Here is a 15,593-nt window from a genome sequence, read left to right as displayed (position 1 = left end):
ATGAGTTGAAAGCATGCCCTGCACTCACAAAGTGCTCATTTTATTACTTTGATTTTGGTTAGGACAAGGGTATGTTGAACTAAGGGGGATTGGCCTGATTGTTTCCATTAACCATTCCATCAGTTTCTAGTGATTTTAATGGTTAATGGAACCCAGTAGGCCAATTCCCATTAAGAACATGTTTCAGCAAGAGTGTCATGTTAGGATTATGGCAGAATTTTTTATTGTATTTATGTGTCAGATTGAAGCCAGCCAACTTTAGAAAACCTAATCTTATGATGTTTTAATGTTTTATAAAGCACCTCCTATGTCATGATGCTCAACATCTGATCACCTGTGATTTTACATCATCTCTAATAACAGGTTGATCAGCCAAGACAGAAAGAACTTTTTTTTCCTGCTATTGGCGGGTGCACAGGGAGGGAGGATATTTGTACAGGACTTTAAATTCAATTTGAGTGCAGTGCACTTGGCATTATCAGTAAATGGAGTCCATACAGAGGCTTTAGTGCCAGACCTGCTTGTGTATGTGAAGTTGATAGATGTAGGAAGAGAAATTAGGCGGCCAAGATAGTTTATAATATCTGTTTATACATTATTAACCTCCACTGCACAGATCTGCATTCCCTGTGTCAACAGCACTCATAATCACACAGACTCGCATTAGAATTTTGGAGTGCATGAAGAGCTGTACTATAGATGAGTTTTAGAGACACAGGCATGTGCGTCGCCTTTCACAATACAGAACAATCTTGCCTTTTTACGTCTCTAGTCACATTCATTAGTATTTTGCTGGGGATTCTCTCATAACCATTTGAACATTTGAAAGTGTAGCAAATACATAGCCTAAAGTATACTCAGCAAAAAAAGAAATGTCCTCTCACATTCACCTGCTTTTATTTCAAGCTGATTTCTTAACATGTGTAAAGATTTGTATTAACATAAAAATAAACAACTGAGACATGAACAAGTTTCACAGACATTTGACGAACTGAAATAGAATAATGATTCCCTGAACAAAGGGCGGGGGATCAATATTAAAAGTTAAAGTCAGTATCTGGCGGCCACCAGGTGAATTAAGTACTACAGTGCATCTCATCCTCATGGACTGCACCAGATTTGTCAGTTCTTGCTGTGAGATGGTACTCCACTCTTCCACCAAGGCATCTGCAAATTCTCGATTATGTATTGAGGGACACATGGTTACAAGTGGCTTGCCACCGCATGGATGATCAGCTGTCCTTCTGTCACCCTGTAGCACTGTCTCAGGCGTCTTACATTACGAACGCTGCAGTTTATTGCTCTGGCCACATCTGCAGTCCTCATTCCTCCCTGCAGCAGGCCTGTGGCATGTTCACGCAGGTGAGCAGGAACCCTAGACTCTTTCTTCTTATGTTTTTCAGAGTCAGAAAGGTCTCTTTAGTGTCTAAAGTTATTGTAACTGTGACCTTAATTGACTACCGCCTAAAAACTGCTAGGGTCTTAAGGACTGTTCCACAGGTGCATGTGCAATAATTGTTTACGGTTCATTGAACAAGCATGAAAAACATTGATTAAACCCTTTCCAATAAAGATCTGTAAAGCTTATTTGGATTTTACAAACTGATCTTTAAAATACAATGCAAGATTTCTTTGGAAAAGAAGATTTCTCCTGAAAAAGGGGCATTTCTTTTTTGCTGAGTATATATCATACATATATTTTTTGTGTCGGCTATTCATATCTTTGACCAGTTTTCATAGCTAGTGAGCATTGGATGCTCAATAGTCTCTGAAACATGAATCCTTCTTTCAAATTTCCAATGCTATAGACTCCCAACCCACAGGCAGCAGAGTTTATCTGTATATGTGTGAACAGGACAGATAACAGGCATGTGTCATGTTCAGCACTTGTTCAAACATCAGTGCATGTGAATGCAGGGCGGTTGTATAATGTGGACTGAAGAGCTTGTTGAGTGAAGCCTTTCTTGTATAGCTCCAAGAGCTCGATTGCTGTCATTACAACACAGCAGCTCTTTCCGTTCTCCCAGAGAGTTTTTCCACCCAGTTTTCAATAGAATGCCTGTAAATTGTATTCTGTACCAGTGCATGCTATTTACTACACATTATTCTTTATGCAAGAATTTTCATTTGCAATGTGACCTGTAATTTTCACAGTTAGTGAGATCAGATCCAAAATGTTCATTCACTCATCTGTAGTAACCACTTTATCCTGATTAGTGTTAGAGTAGTTCTGGAGACTATCCCAGGAACACTAGGCACAAGATAGAAATATGCTCTGGATGTGATGCCAGTTCAGTTGCAGGGCACAATGCACACAGAGTCACACTCATTCACATCTAGGGGCAATTTAGAATAGCTAATCCACCTACCAATATGTTTTTGGGAGGAAACTGGAGAACTTGGAGGAAACACACACAGACACAGAGAGAAAATGACAAACTCCACACTGATAGTAAAACAAGCTCACAATCAAGCAATAGAGCTGTCAGGCAGCAACACTAGCCCAAAATGTATGAACTGTGTAATCAGGCCATAAATAGGAGTGCAATACACATATACTGTAGCAATGTCAAAAATATCCTGTATAGCTAATTTTCTGTTCCATGTCAGGTATGTCATATCTATTTAAGCATCAAAGCAATTTTTAAGAACATTTGAGGAAAATAATAACACTAAACACATCACTCAATCATTTCCAGAAATACATGGAACAAAACTACAGTCTATACACCAAGACTAGACAGATTAGACAGGTCCATAATAAGTTTAACACAGCCTGATGTATACAGTTACTTTTACTAAGATATCACTGTCATCTTTTTGACCACATTTCTATATGCATATTTTGGAATTTGTTCTGGGAATGTTTATATTGTTTATACATTGTGCTGCATGCTACATACTGCTTTGGGTGATATATGTATAATATGCCATTTTAAACACAGCTGACATTACTGCATGGAAGAGCTTTTCAACTCCTTCACATCAATTTGTCAACAGAAATTATACATCTGTGTCTAATTAACAAATTACTTAGCAGATGCTTCTCATTTGGGAACTAACTCGATTATAATAGATGCAAAATGAAAGCCAAATTGGTGCACATAATAGCTATATCTTAAAACTTAGGCTGTAGCACAGATATGTGAGAAAGTTACAAACCAAAAATTATGTGTTTTATAAACAGTTTATTTTAATTTACAATTTAATCTGAATTCACAATAAAATACTGTATAATATGCACTATTTTACTCTAGCTAAGTTTAACACTCAATTTACTTACTAGGTAACTGTATGTTATGAAGTTTTATGCATACATTTAATAATACATGTTTACTCATTTTAATACATTTTATAAAACATTTATTAAATGACACACATATGAAGAATAGGCAGCAGTATAATAAAGACTGCTATGTTTCCTGCTGCTGAGCTGCTACAATCTATTTCTGAAAAAACTGCCCTGTTTCTCCTTTGGGTTTTCTTTTAAAAAAATAAATAAATAAAATAAATAAATTGCAGCCCTTTTAAAAGTCTCTGGAGGCTGCCTTAGTCAAAACATTTTCTAATATCAATAAAATGATGAATTCAGCACTCAAAGCTACCGTACACCACATAGAGGGCATTCAATACCGCAGGACTTCATGTTTTTATTTGGCCGTGTTATGATAAACAAAAGTCATATTAAAAAGGATCTAATATAGATGTTAATGGCATCAGTTGTGAAAGGATAATTAGGACCAAAGACTAGCCAGACATATGATATTGATAACCCTTTTCCACTGAAAACCTGTTGTGAACTGGAACTGTGTTGTGCTTTTCCACTACAAAAGATGCGGCTGCTCTGAAATGCTCAGAACTGTGAGATCAGAGGCCTGGGGGCAGTGCTTGTTGTTTTTTGTTTGTTTGTTTTTTATTAACATCCTAACAGCTTGAGCAACTCTAGGTAATTTACATGACTTTATTAAAATAAGAGGTGGGCAGTTCCAGGGTTCATGAAGAAATACCTGTTAAACATGCAACTGCAGATGAATTGTAGCTATATTGTTAGTACTAAAAATCTAATATAAGCACTTTCCCACTCAGAATAAAGTATTAAAGTTGTAAAAGCATCTATCCATGTATGCTGGGGACCCACCACATTATGAAAGTATCATTTATATAATAGGTTGTGGCAGAAACTGATCCAAGTTCTTTATTTTTTAAAATTTTTTATTACATGGTGTAATAAAATGTCCTCTCTATGATAACTCCAGGTGGCTGTAAATTTACAGGTGCAAATAAGTTTCTAGCAGCATTCGTTTCCTTTGAACCCAGATGGCTGCATCACACACAGAAATATGATTGCATTCATTTATAGAAATCTATTATAATGTTACATAGCAATTGGGAATATTTATACTTCTAAAGCATATATCATTTTGTGATTGTGTGAAGTGTTTTAATAAGCTGGTGTGAATGTAAATGTTGGTTAACATGGAAGTATATCTTTTCTGTGTTGATACAGATCATTCTTTAGAAACACATTTAGTGCCAACTGGCCTTACATGTCATGTTTTTTTTTTCTACCATCATCATTCCTGTCCCCGGCATGTTTCAAAACAAAGTTACACCCATGCTTGTATCTCTTATATTTCACATATAGGTCTGCTGTGCATCCACAGATGCTGTATGAAGTTGACCGTATGGTAATCAGAATGCTTTGAGATAATTACAAGTATCTCTTTTTCTTCTATCCACTCTTAATTTTTGACATTTTATGTATAGAAAAAGATGATGCTCTCTATTTAAAGACCTGTCCGAATGTCATTCATTTTCTTGCTCTAGTTTCCTATTAAACTCCTCCCTGTTTTAGAAATGTCTTCTAAATTCTCCTCTTTGCTGAAGTATACTTTTGGTTCCCTTTTAGCTTTTCTTACAGGATATACATCCACACTGGGAGATGTACTGTGCCTTTGTGGCTTTACAGAGACTATTAGTTTTTCCTGGTTTCATGTTTTTATTTTAGGAAGAAATCGAATGTCCAAGACTAAAACATTTCCCCACTGTTCCATATCTATGTGGAAACCTACTTTCCATTGCAGTTGTTAAACTCCATCTCAATTCCTTATATATTTTTTTATATTTTTCCTTGTCTCCTCCAGGGAAAGGAAGATTCTTCAGGTTCCGCCTGCCTTCCTTGAACCTGTTAGGTTCCAGCAAACTGTCTCTGCCCCAAGAAGACCCTGACACAGTAATGGTGGACTCTCCAAGAGCCAACAATGACTCTGTTCCCTTGAGGAAATTCCAGTCTCCAACTAAGGACACCAACAGTCCTGCTGATGCCAATGACACACAGGCACTCATCAGCTCCAGTCCCCACTCATCCCCAATCAGTGTATCTGGACCCCTCGACCACTCATCCCCTAAACAACTGTGGGACCGTCCAAGTCTGTCTCAGGCCCAGTCCACTACCTGCCTTGCACAGTCCATCTCCAGAGACAGTGTGTGTAGCAGAAGACGAGCTTCATCCGTGCATGATATTGAAGGCCTCAGCTCAAACTCCAAACGTCTGTTGAGGGATCGGCATGCTAGTGAAGGTAAATAAACCCACAGACTTATTTCTTCTATTCTGCAAGAAGGGTTGTGTAGTGAGACTTGTCTTGTGAGACATAGAGTTAAGACCCTGAATAGAAAGCCCTCTAATTGGCAAGTCAGTGTATGGTCCCAAAACAACATAAGCCTCTGAATAATAATGTTGCAAGTGTGCAGTCGCAAAACATAAACTGAATATCACTATATTCTTATAGTTTTGTACATAATATGTGCACACACTTGTAAAAAACATGTAAAAGCATGAATAAATACATGTCGTTGGTATGTTGTTTCTTGTAGAAATATTGGCAGCAGGAAAATCATTCATTTTCATTTAAAAACTAGCATTACTTTAGTGCAAAAAAAAACAACTTGAGTGCCCTGAAATATTGTTTCTCAGATAGTGGCTTACCTTTAATAAAATAAAACTATAAAACTAACCCTAAACAGAAAGTACTGATAATCTGAACGTCAACATTAATTCCTCTGATCACTGATCAATGATCTCCTGCATTTCAGACCATGGCCGCAGTGTGAAAGGTAACAGTGTATTTTGATTGAATGCTTTACAATCTTGGACTGATTGTTGCATGTTTTTAAAGTACAGTAATTGTCTGATTCCTCCATATTGTTTAACTCCAATTAGCATCTGTTATGTAAACAAGGTGCAGACAGATACAAGTGCAGTTAAGTGCGTTTATTAAAGATACAGGCAGACAAATCCAAATCGATAGGGCAAGCTCATGGTCATAAAACAGGTGAGGGGTCAGGCAATCAGCAAATGGGCATAAACACGACAAAGCAAGGAGCAAAACGAGAAACAGGGACCAGGATCAAAAACCATGAGACGAGAGCAAAGATCAAGCCTTGGTATGGGTCTGGCGGAAAACACAGAAACAATACTTCACCCTGAACAAAGACTCAGACTAAATGTAATCAAAGAGGGATAACACAGGACAGAAATCAAACCAAAACACAGGGCAGTTCATGCACGCCGAATGCTCTGGCACTCAGTGTGAGGGGAAATTTGTGACAACATCTCATAGTGGTAGCCTTAAAGCACCAAATATCTTCTCAGCATCTATCAGATCCTGTTCTAGTAGTGGATTTATTTTTTAAAAAGATCTTCTTTGAAGTGTCCAGGGAATCATTGTTTCTGCCTGATATCACTTCTCAAAACATCAGTCCTCAGGTGTATCCTTCATACAGTAATGATAAGACAGTATGTGGAATGATGAGGAGTCCCAGCAGTCCCCGACTATGATTTAGAGTACAGTGCAGGAGAAATCTTGGTGTGTACGTGAGGTTTAACTTGACTCATAAATGAACATTTACTCCTAGCCAGAAGTGACTAGAAAAGGCCCTTCCCTCTCTCACTTCCTTGCATGAAACTGATGTGTCATTATGAGCTCTGATAGGAAATCAGTCTTGCTGTACATATGAATGCTGTATATCTGCTCTGACAAATCCGTTGTCAGAACCATATATTTTACTTTGAAGCATGTATGAATGAAGCCTGTTTCTGACACTTTGTTTTGTAGTACAGTAAGTGTACCATTTCAGTCTTTTACACACCTCAAAATCATGTCATTATTTACTTCTGTATGCTTTGCTTCAAAGTTAAAGTACCATTAAAAACATTCATTAAGTATCAGCCTGTACAGGAAAAGCATCTTTTAAGAGTCTATATCCTTCTAATGAATTTCTCTGCTTTTTAATGGTGAGTCAAATTGCCATGCTCTTAACTAGTTTTTGTATCTTTTCATCATCAGGTCCTTTTAACCATCTCAAATCCAGCCTGCTGGGCTCTACCTCAGACTCCAACTTGAACAAATACACTACAATTAACAAGATCCCCCTCATCGCACTTAACTTCTCTGAAACTAACAACGACAAAAGGGTCCCCTCGCCTCCTGCCTCGGAGAAAACCATCATCGCTGCAAAAGTTAAAGACCGCACACACAATGTCACTGAGAAAGTCACACAGGTGAGATACATGGTGTTGTGGTACACTAGGTAACCCAGCTGTTGTGCCTGTTTGTGGATTAGATTGTAGTATTGAGATTTGATTAGTTTTGTGCATAAAGTGTCAATTAAATAACAAACAGTATTTAAATATCTCTATTTGTTTCTTGGCTTTATGTATATCTATGAGACTTTCACAGTATACACTATATAAAACACTGGGTTTAATACAACCCAAATTTGTTTATTTTTAGCTCAACGACTGGGTAAATATAGGACAGAACACATTTTGGGTTAAACTAACCCATCAAGTTGCATCCTGCACCACCTCCTTGCATACATGACATATTGTTGGTAGTAAAAATAAATCATTTACAATTTGCCAAAGTGGATATTTAGATTAATCATAGTAACAGCCAATTTAGCATTTATTTTTTATATCTGATTATCTATTTGATGTTTTCTCTGCCAATGTACTCAAAACGGCTGGGTTACATATGTAACCCTGTTCCCTGAGAAGGGAACGAGATCTTGGCAGAAACGTTGTCTGAATACTTGTGAAATCACACCAATCTGATTGACCTGCCACAGTCGGGTGATGAAGTAGAAACATGTCATGAAGACTATATAAGGCACCCACAAACTACGTCATTCTTCTTCTATTTGTTTGAAGGAAGACGCAATTTGCAGGCCTGACAAAGAATGCCAATGAGACACAATATTTCATTCCCTTCTCAGGGAACAGGGTAACCCAGACGTTCCCTTTCCAAGGGAACTTTACATTGCGTCACGCTTGATGCTTTGGGACCGAGAATACCTACTATGCCATACTGAAACGTGTCTGTCAAAAAATGTCTGTGAAGAATTTATGCGCAAAAGCACTTCTTGAACAAACATAGAATGTCTCATCTTTCAGCATACCCTTAGATAATACCTTAGAGGGAGCCACACCTTCGAGTGTAACCATCTAAGTCTGCTTGAATGTGCCCCTGTAGAATCCCAGCACCGCAGTTAGTGGTTCTACTGGCCATATTTATTCCACAAAAAAATAGAAGTGTAGCAAGTGGCTCGTTTTGTAGCAACTAAGCCACCATGAGAAAACTGGGAAAATAACCCAAATAAAGACACACAAATACGTTCCACTTAGAACAGGCAAGAGGCATGTGTTTCCATACAAAAATTAATTTTATTTTGAAGTTAAAAAGCCTGGCCAAGAATTATTTAAATAAAAAAAAATAAAAAAAACAGCAACCAACACAGTCAGGCATTGGTCAAATAAAACAGTCTCAAGGAGAAATTAACAATAATCATAGGTGAACTGAGGCTTCCTGTATGAAGGGCACCAGACTTAAAACCTACACTGCCTCGACAGGGCTATGATGTCTGAAAGTCATACTTAGAGTTGGTCAAAGTGGAGCTACCAGCAGCAGACTTTACTGGTTTTGACTAACCCCCTGATCTGAAAAGAGGGAAAGAGACAACTACCCCATTCTGCAGGCCTCAGCCCCTACCTCGGTAGGATGTCTCTCTTCAACAATATTCCCCCTTTATGAGAAGAAATCCTGTCCTTTACCTTTAAAACCCCTCAGGCGAAGTAAAATATGGCTTCTTGTGGTAGGGACTCTCCCCTATAAAGGAACAGGGGGGGTGTCAATGTGGGAAAAATAACTTTAGATAACAGTCTCCAAGCTGGATAAAACACCCAGAAACTGCACGTAAGAGAGCACGGTTTAAATAACACCATCTAAGCCAGCTCTCTTCCCTTATCTCTTTTGCCCCTTAATGAGCATGTGACCAACTAAACAGCAACTATATAACAGTCAGCCCATAAGTACCCCCAGTTTGCCAGTGAAACATCTCCTAGCCCCCAGACCCCAGTGACAGGGTCTAGCTGATGCTATCTGCACAATGGAGTGAAGAAACACATATTTAATATAATACTTTATTATTTTATTATAACTTTTTTAGAGCATACACTTCCCCATGGACAAATTTGAAGCATTTGTAGAATCCACAGCACTATCCTGATTGTCACTGGGTCCCACTACATTACTGGAATCACAATGTGAAAGAGACACGTAATAGAGCCTACAACTTCCCCATGATAATAGCCACCCCCTTTTAAATATGAGAAGAAATATTTCCTCAGAAATATTCTGCATTCATAACAGACCCAAAAGACTCGACTGAAAGGAGGGTAATATCGTGACAAATCAATACTCGAACTGAATGTGCAAACGATAAACTGAGAATAATACACTGAAACTGCATGTATAATGAGCACAGTTTCAGGTAATGCAGACCCAAACTTAGCTGCATTCTCACACCCCGGCAGACTCAAGGGAGAGAGAGACTTTTTTTAAGTGAAAGTATCATAAGTTCGTTACCCTGCCCAGCTCACTGAACAGGGACATATGAACATGGGAGATCATTGAACAGATGATGCCCTACAGAAATACTGGGGGAAAGAACAACCTCAAAGTCCCCGATACCCCACTTTATCAGCCCCTTGGGACTACTTCCTCCTTCTAGCACTTAGAACGGTCCTCATATCCATTCTCATGCCTCTGGAGAACTGGGATTGCGGCTGCCTGGACCCCTTGCCTCTGCGTGGGGGGAGGTGGGCAGCCACACTAGCTTTCTGTCCCTCCCTATCAGTGCTAGTCCCAGGCTGAGGACTACTTAAAGCCGCTAGGAGCTCAAAGCTGTGAGGGAGGAATTCATTGAATGCCTCTGACTGTTTCTTTACTTCCTGAAACCTGACCACAACAGTATTTACTGTGCCAGCAGGAGAAACAGGGGAATTCAATAAAAACACTTTGTCTCTCTATTTTTTTCCTGACAAATTAAGCCACAGATGCCTCTCTGTGACCAGCAAAGCAACCATAGAATGGCTAATGGCACCAGCCATCTGCTTTGTGGCATGGAGAGACAAATCTGTGGCTCTGCAAAGCTCCACAACCACCTCGAGACCAATACCCTTGCCACTTTTGAGCTCTTTCATCAGGTCAGTCTGATAAGCTTGGAACACAGTCATAGTATACAAAACACCAACAGCCTGACCTGGTGCCACATAAGCCTTGCCTACTCACTGTGAAGACACCCTGCATGCCTTCGTAGGCAAGGCTGACCCCTCTAAGTTTGTTACCATGCTGGGAGAGAGATAGCCCACAAGCGTCTTTTCAACCTGTGTCAGTGCAATATAACAATACTTTTTCGCCCCTCGATGGTAGCATAGTTTGCAGCCATGGGGTTAAAAACTCGACTGGAGTATGATTTTTCTCATGAACTCAACACCTCGGAGCGGAGCTTGGTGAAAAAAATGGGAGTCTTTTGAGGGGGAAGGATTTCTTACCACTGGTGAGAAAGCGCTTATCTAGTCTACCTCTATAAATCTATGAGAGACACCAGACGCAACAATACAGACGAGCTGAAGGCCTCTATCAAAGCAACCTGGGCTTCCATAACACCTCAGCAGTACCACAGGCTGATTACCTCCATGCCACGATGCATTGATGCAGTAATTTGTGCAAAAGGAGCTCAAGGAGACCAAGTATTGAATGCATAAATTAACATACTTTTCAGAAGGTCGACATTTCTGTATTATACATTCTTTATTCTAATATTTAAAGATGCTAGATTTTCATCTCGTTATCTTCAAGATTAAAACAAAAAAGGTTTGAAATATTTCACTTTATGTCTAATGAATATATGAAAGTTCCATTTTTTAAATTAAATTACAGAAAGAAAAAAAAAAAACTTTTCCACAATATTCTAATTTTTGAGATCCACCTGTATGTAATGTTCCGAAATGAAATTGGACAGCTAATAAATAATGGTCAGAAGTCACTTGCAATTGTTTTTCTCTCCTGTCACTGTAAATTGTCACCCCTTACAGAGAATTATTCACTTCCTGCTGCATTGTTTCACTGCCAGTAAAAATTAATATAACAGTTACCTTGTTACTATATACTAGTGTTCAGTTAAGAAATCTCCAGCCTCCTTCTTCCATTATTCAACACCTCTCTCTCTCTGACACTGCAATGTATCAAAAGACCATCTGAGCATGAAGATGGATTTCCTGCTGCTTTGCACAAATATATGTCCCAATATTAGACTTAAAGAGTTAGCACACTCCTTCCTTCCAGTTTTTAGTTTTTATTAGTGTTGTTGTTGTTGCTGTTTGCTTCAGTGGTAGCTTGGATTTAGGTCCTTGCCCAGACAGTGGATTCACTCTAGGGGCAGATAAATGCTGAAAGTGTCCTTCTGTTAACCCACATTCATTCTACAGACTGAAGGGCATCAGATGGCAGCGCCTCTCATATGTGTCCCGTTTGTAACCCGCTTTTGCAGGAAATGAGAAATGCAAAAACAGAAACACATGCTGAAAAACATAAGTGCACTCCAAGGAAGCCCAGCCAACTCTTATTCCTCGAGTCAGCTGGCTTGGCATTTTATTCAGTCATTTGGCTTGACAGCTTTGACTGATTCCCACATTACCTTACTGTGACCATCTGCATGTGTGAGAGGAAGATAAGAGAAAACAGCTCTATTTATTAACCCTTACTGAATGAGAATAAAAAAAAGTGCTGATGAGGAAACACAAAACAAGCTCTCCACATGTTGGCATAATAAATAATGATGTATTAATCAGGGTAAGATGCCTCATTTGCTGTTTGTCAGTGGCAGTTTGTGCATGTGTTGCTGTGTGTAAGTCTTTATGCTTAGTCACAGTCACACATACACTGGTTTACAGTTACACACATTCTGGTTTTAGCTACACATCATGAGCTTAAAACTTTGGGGGTTTGAAAATATGACAACTGCTCCCTTGCTGACCTTGTAAAAGCTGAAATTTTGAGACAGGGGAAAAGTAGTACAAATCTTACAGGCCTGAGGACAACATGAAACTGATGCTTATCTAGCCAAAAATACAAAACTCAATATCTCAGCCTTTCCCTCCTCGAAGAAATGTCAGAATCATACTCCTGCAGTTATGTTAGTGCATTGTCATCTTTGATTTTTAAAATGATTGTTATATGTCTGTGGCCTGCTACCCAAAGTGAAGGAAGTGCCAACTCTGGAACACATAAATCACCATCAAGTCTAGTCAAATCAGTATTTTCCTAAGCTTACAACTTAGGCCTGGTAGTTATGGTTTGTCATTTTACAGTTATAAGTCCAAATAGTTACTTTAGAGTTATTTATTCTGTTTCCATACCCTTGAGCGAGGAACTTAAACCTAGCTCACTCCTGCAGTAACCTGAAATGGGCAGCTAGGAAGCATCCCCTTCTCAACATTCTGCACAGCATAAATGAGTTTGGACAGGAAAGGGAGAATGTTTTGGTATGTGGCTTCTTCAGACTGTGTAACGGTGTAATTTGGAAGACAGGCTGTCAGTAGTAATGAGATGATGGAAAAATTCCTGATGCAATAGAAATCTTATCCAAAGCTCTGCAGTGATGCACCAGGTAGCAATTTAAAAATATAATAGCAGTCTTAAATAGAAAAGATAGCAGTGGCACTATCCTTTATTCATCAATGTTTCATTCAATCATAGTTGCTCTTTTGATAATGGTAGTGGAGATGGGTTTCTAAAATCCAAAATCTCCCATAAAAGTTCAGTTGGATTGAGATCTGCTGACTGTGAAGACCATGGTATAAGATTTACATCAGTTTTGTCCTCATCAAACCATTAATTGAACCTTCATGCAATGTGGGCACTGTCATCCCAGAAAAGTGCTATGAGAATAACTTTATATTGGTTTGCAGTGATTTCCCTCTACAAAATTAAACAAAACCAGCAAAATGGTCCCCACAGCAAAAAAGAACCAGTGATTAATTTTATAAAATTATTACATTTATACATAATGCTTATAATGTTTTTATGAAAAAAGTTAAATCGTCACACGTAAAATAGTCCAGGAAACAGACCAGACTATTAATATTGGAAAACAAAAGCCAAAGTATTGGTCTATTATTGTAAGGATGTGATGGGGAGACCACACAGAGGAGTTTACTTTGGCTATGTCTATCTCAGCTCCCAGGACCTATAGGAATCCCTTGCTTGCCTTGTATTTGAAATAAACTTCACCCAATCTTCTGAAGGTTTTGTTATGGCATTTCAGTGATGGGTTTCTTTTTTCCACATAAACCCATTATGTGGCTATTTTTAAGTTCCTTTAGTCTTAAACTCCTTTTTTGTGACTTCAAATAAATGGTCCTTAATGCAATCTTGCTTAATTTTTTTTTTTGCTTGGAAGCTACTATAACTAAAAGGAAATTAATTGGTTTGTTTGTTCATTTGTTCATTCATTTATTCATTCATTAATTATCAGTAGCAACTTTATCCTGGTCAGAGTCACAGGGAAACTATGCACACACACACATTGGCACTCATTTAAATCTAGGTGCTTCAGTTGAATTTCAGTTGTATTGGAATCAGCATTAGTTTTATTGGAATATGTAAACTGCATACGTAACCCACATAATTTTTTCCCATTGTCAGTCTGTTTGCTGTTCGCATATAGCCATGCAACTGACCTTAATGATTGACCGAATTTTTATTTTGTTTTTCCTCTGTCCAGGTGTTGTCACTAGGTGCAGATGTATTACCAGAGTACAAGCTCCAGGCTCCGCGCATAGACAAATTCACCATCCTACACTACAGTCCGTTTAAGGCCATGTGGGACTGGCTTATTCTACTCCTTGTCATTTACACGGCCATCTTCACCCCATACTCCGCCGCCTTCCTTTTGAACGATCGTGAGGAACAGAAGAGGAGATTGTGTGGCTACTCCTGCAGTCCCCTTAACGTTGTTGACTTAATGGTGGACATTATGTTCATCATTGACATCCTTATAAACTTCCGCACAACTTATGTAAATTCCAACGAGGAAGTTGTGAGTCACCCAGGGAAGATCGCAGTGCACTATTTTAAGGGCTGGTTTCTCATAGACATGGTGGCAGCCATTCCCTTTGACCTGCTCATCTTTGGATCAGGGTCGGATGAAGTGAGTATTCAGCTAAATTAACATTCTCTCACTGCCTTTGAGCTTTGTTATTTAGATATTTATTTCTGTATATTTATTTCTCTTTTAGAAATTGTGTCATGTGTCATGACATAACACAATTATGTGTTATGAGATCAGAGCATATGCTTTTAATATTGATTAAAAATAATCTGCTATTGACTGTTTTCTTTTTTTTTTTCTTCCCTTAATGCCATGCAGTTAATCAGTCCATTTATTTAGATGAATGTCTTATCAAATGGTGCTCAGTGAGTCATCTAGATAAGTAGTTTGTGCAGTTTACAGGCCACAACTAGGCCAGCCTGCACACTGGCTTGTTTATTTCTTTGAGGATATTTCAGCAGTCAGTCATATCATGTCAGTCATATGACATATCATAATTGTGTATTATAACCACACCATACAGCTAGTATAAGGCAATAACACACTTGAAAGCTGACAGTATATATTACCATAATATTGCTTATTAAGGGTGTGAAGGAATATCGGCAAGTTTGATATTTACCAGCTATCTAATTATATACAGTAGCAAAATGCAAGCACAACTTTTATTTAATCAACATGTCACAATTGTTTTATCTGTAACATGTTTATTTGAATGGTAACTACACTAGGCCTTAAATAATCCTTGCTTGAGTCTTCTTAAAAGCAATACTGATGACATTTCTATGTAGTACATTATGTGACTTGGTCTTTATATGAAAGAGAAAAAATGAAGAGGCTTCAGTCAGTAATTTTAATCCATATATTGCAAGTTATTAGTTTGTCTTTATTAATTCCAAATTACTGACGGCTTGAGATGTCTTCGAAGAAAAGTGCACATTTTATTCATATTTTATATTTAATAAATATTTATATTTTACATTTATCTACTTTTAGATAGGAGCATGAAATTCTGTATTTTCAGCTGAAGTGGGCAACTTCTATTAAATTATGTTGTGAAGCACCATTCTAGTACAACTTACAGTATACTGTAGTTATTTAAGAATTTGGTCTTAAGAACTCGGTCAAATAAGGATTTA

At 38.2% G+C, this 15,593-nt stretch overlaps 1 protein-coding gene across 3 annotated transcripts in view; it reads left to right on the top strand.

Moving 5' to 3' along the window:
- The window catches only part of LOC108266752 (potassium voltage-gated channel subfamily H member 7), a 74,069-nt gene that overhangs the window by 34,828 nt on the left and 23,648 nt on the right, over nt 1-15,593 (top strand). For all 3 annotated transcript variants that reach the window (XR_006982646.2, XR_008396592.1, XM_053681061.1), the window contains exons 4-6: nt 5,145-5,579; nt 7,347-7,561; nt 14,128-14,553. Coding sequence is in view for 1 of the 3 variants with exons in the window: in XM_053681061.1 (XP_053537036.1) it covers nt 5,145-5,579; nt 7,347-7,561; nt 14,128-14,553 (1,076 nt within the window). In the remaining 2 variants the exon portion in view is untranslated. The remainder of the gene's footprint in view (nt 1-5,144; nt 5,580-7,346; nt 7,562-14,127; nt 14,554-15,593) is intronic.

This window comes from Ictalurus punctatus, chromosome 6 (assembly GCF_001660625.3).
Source record: "Ictalurus punctatus breed USDA103 chromosome 6, Coco_2.0, whole genome shotgun sequence".
Taxonomy (NCBI): Eukaryota; Metazoa; Chordata; class Actinopteri; order Siluriformes; family Ictaluridae; genus Ictalurus; species Ictalurus punctatus.
The sequence above is the reverse complement of the archived record's forward strand: the minus strand, read 5'-3'. Positions and strand labels throughout refer to the sequence as shown.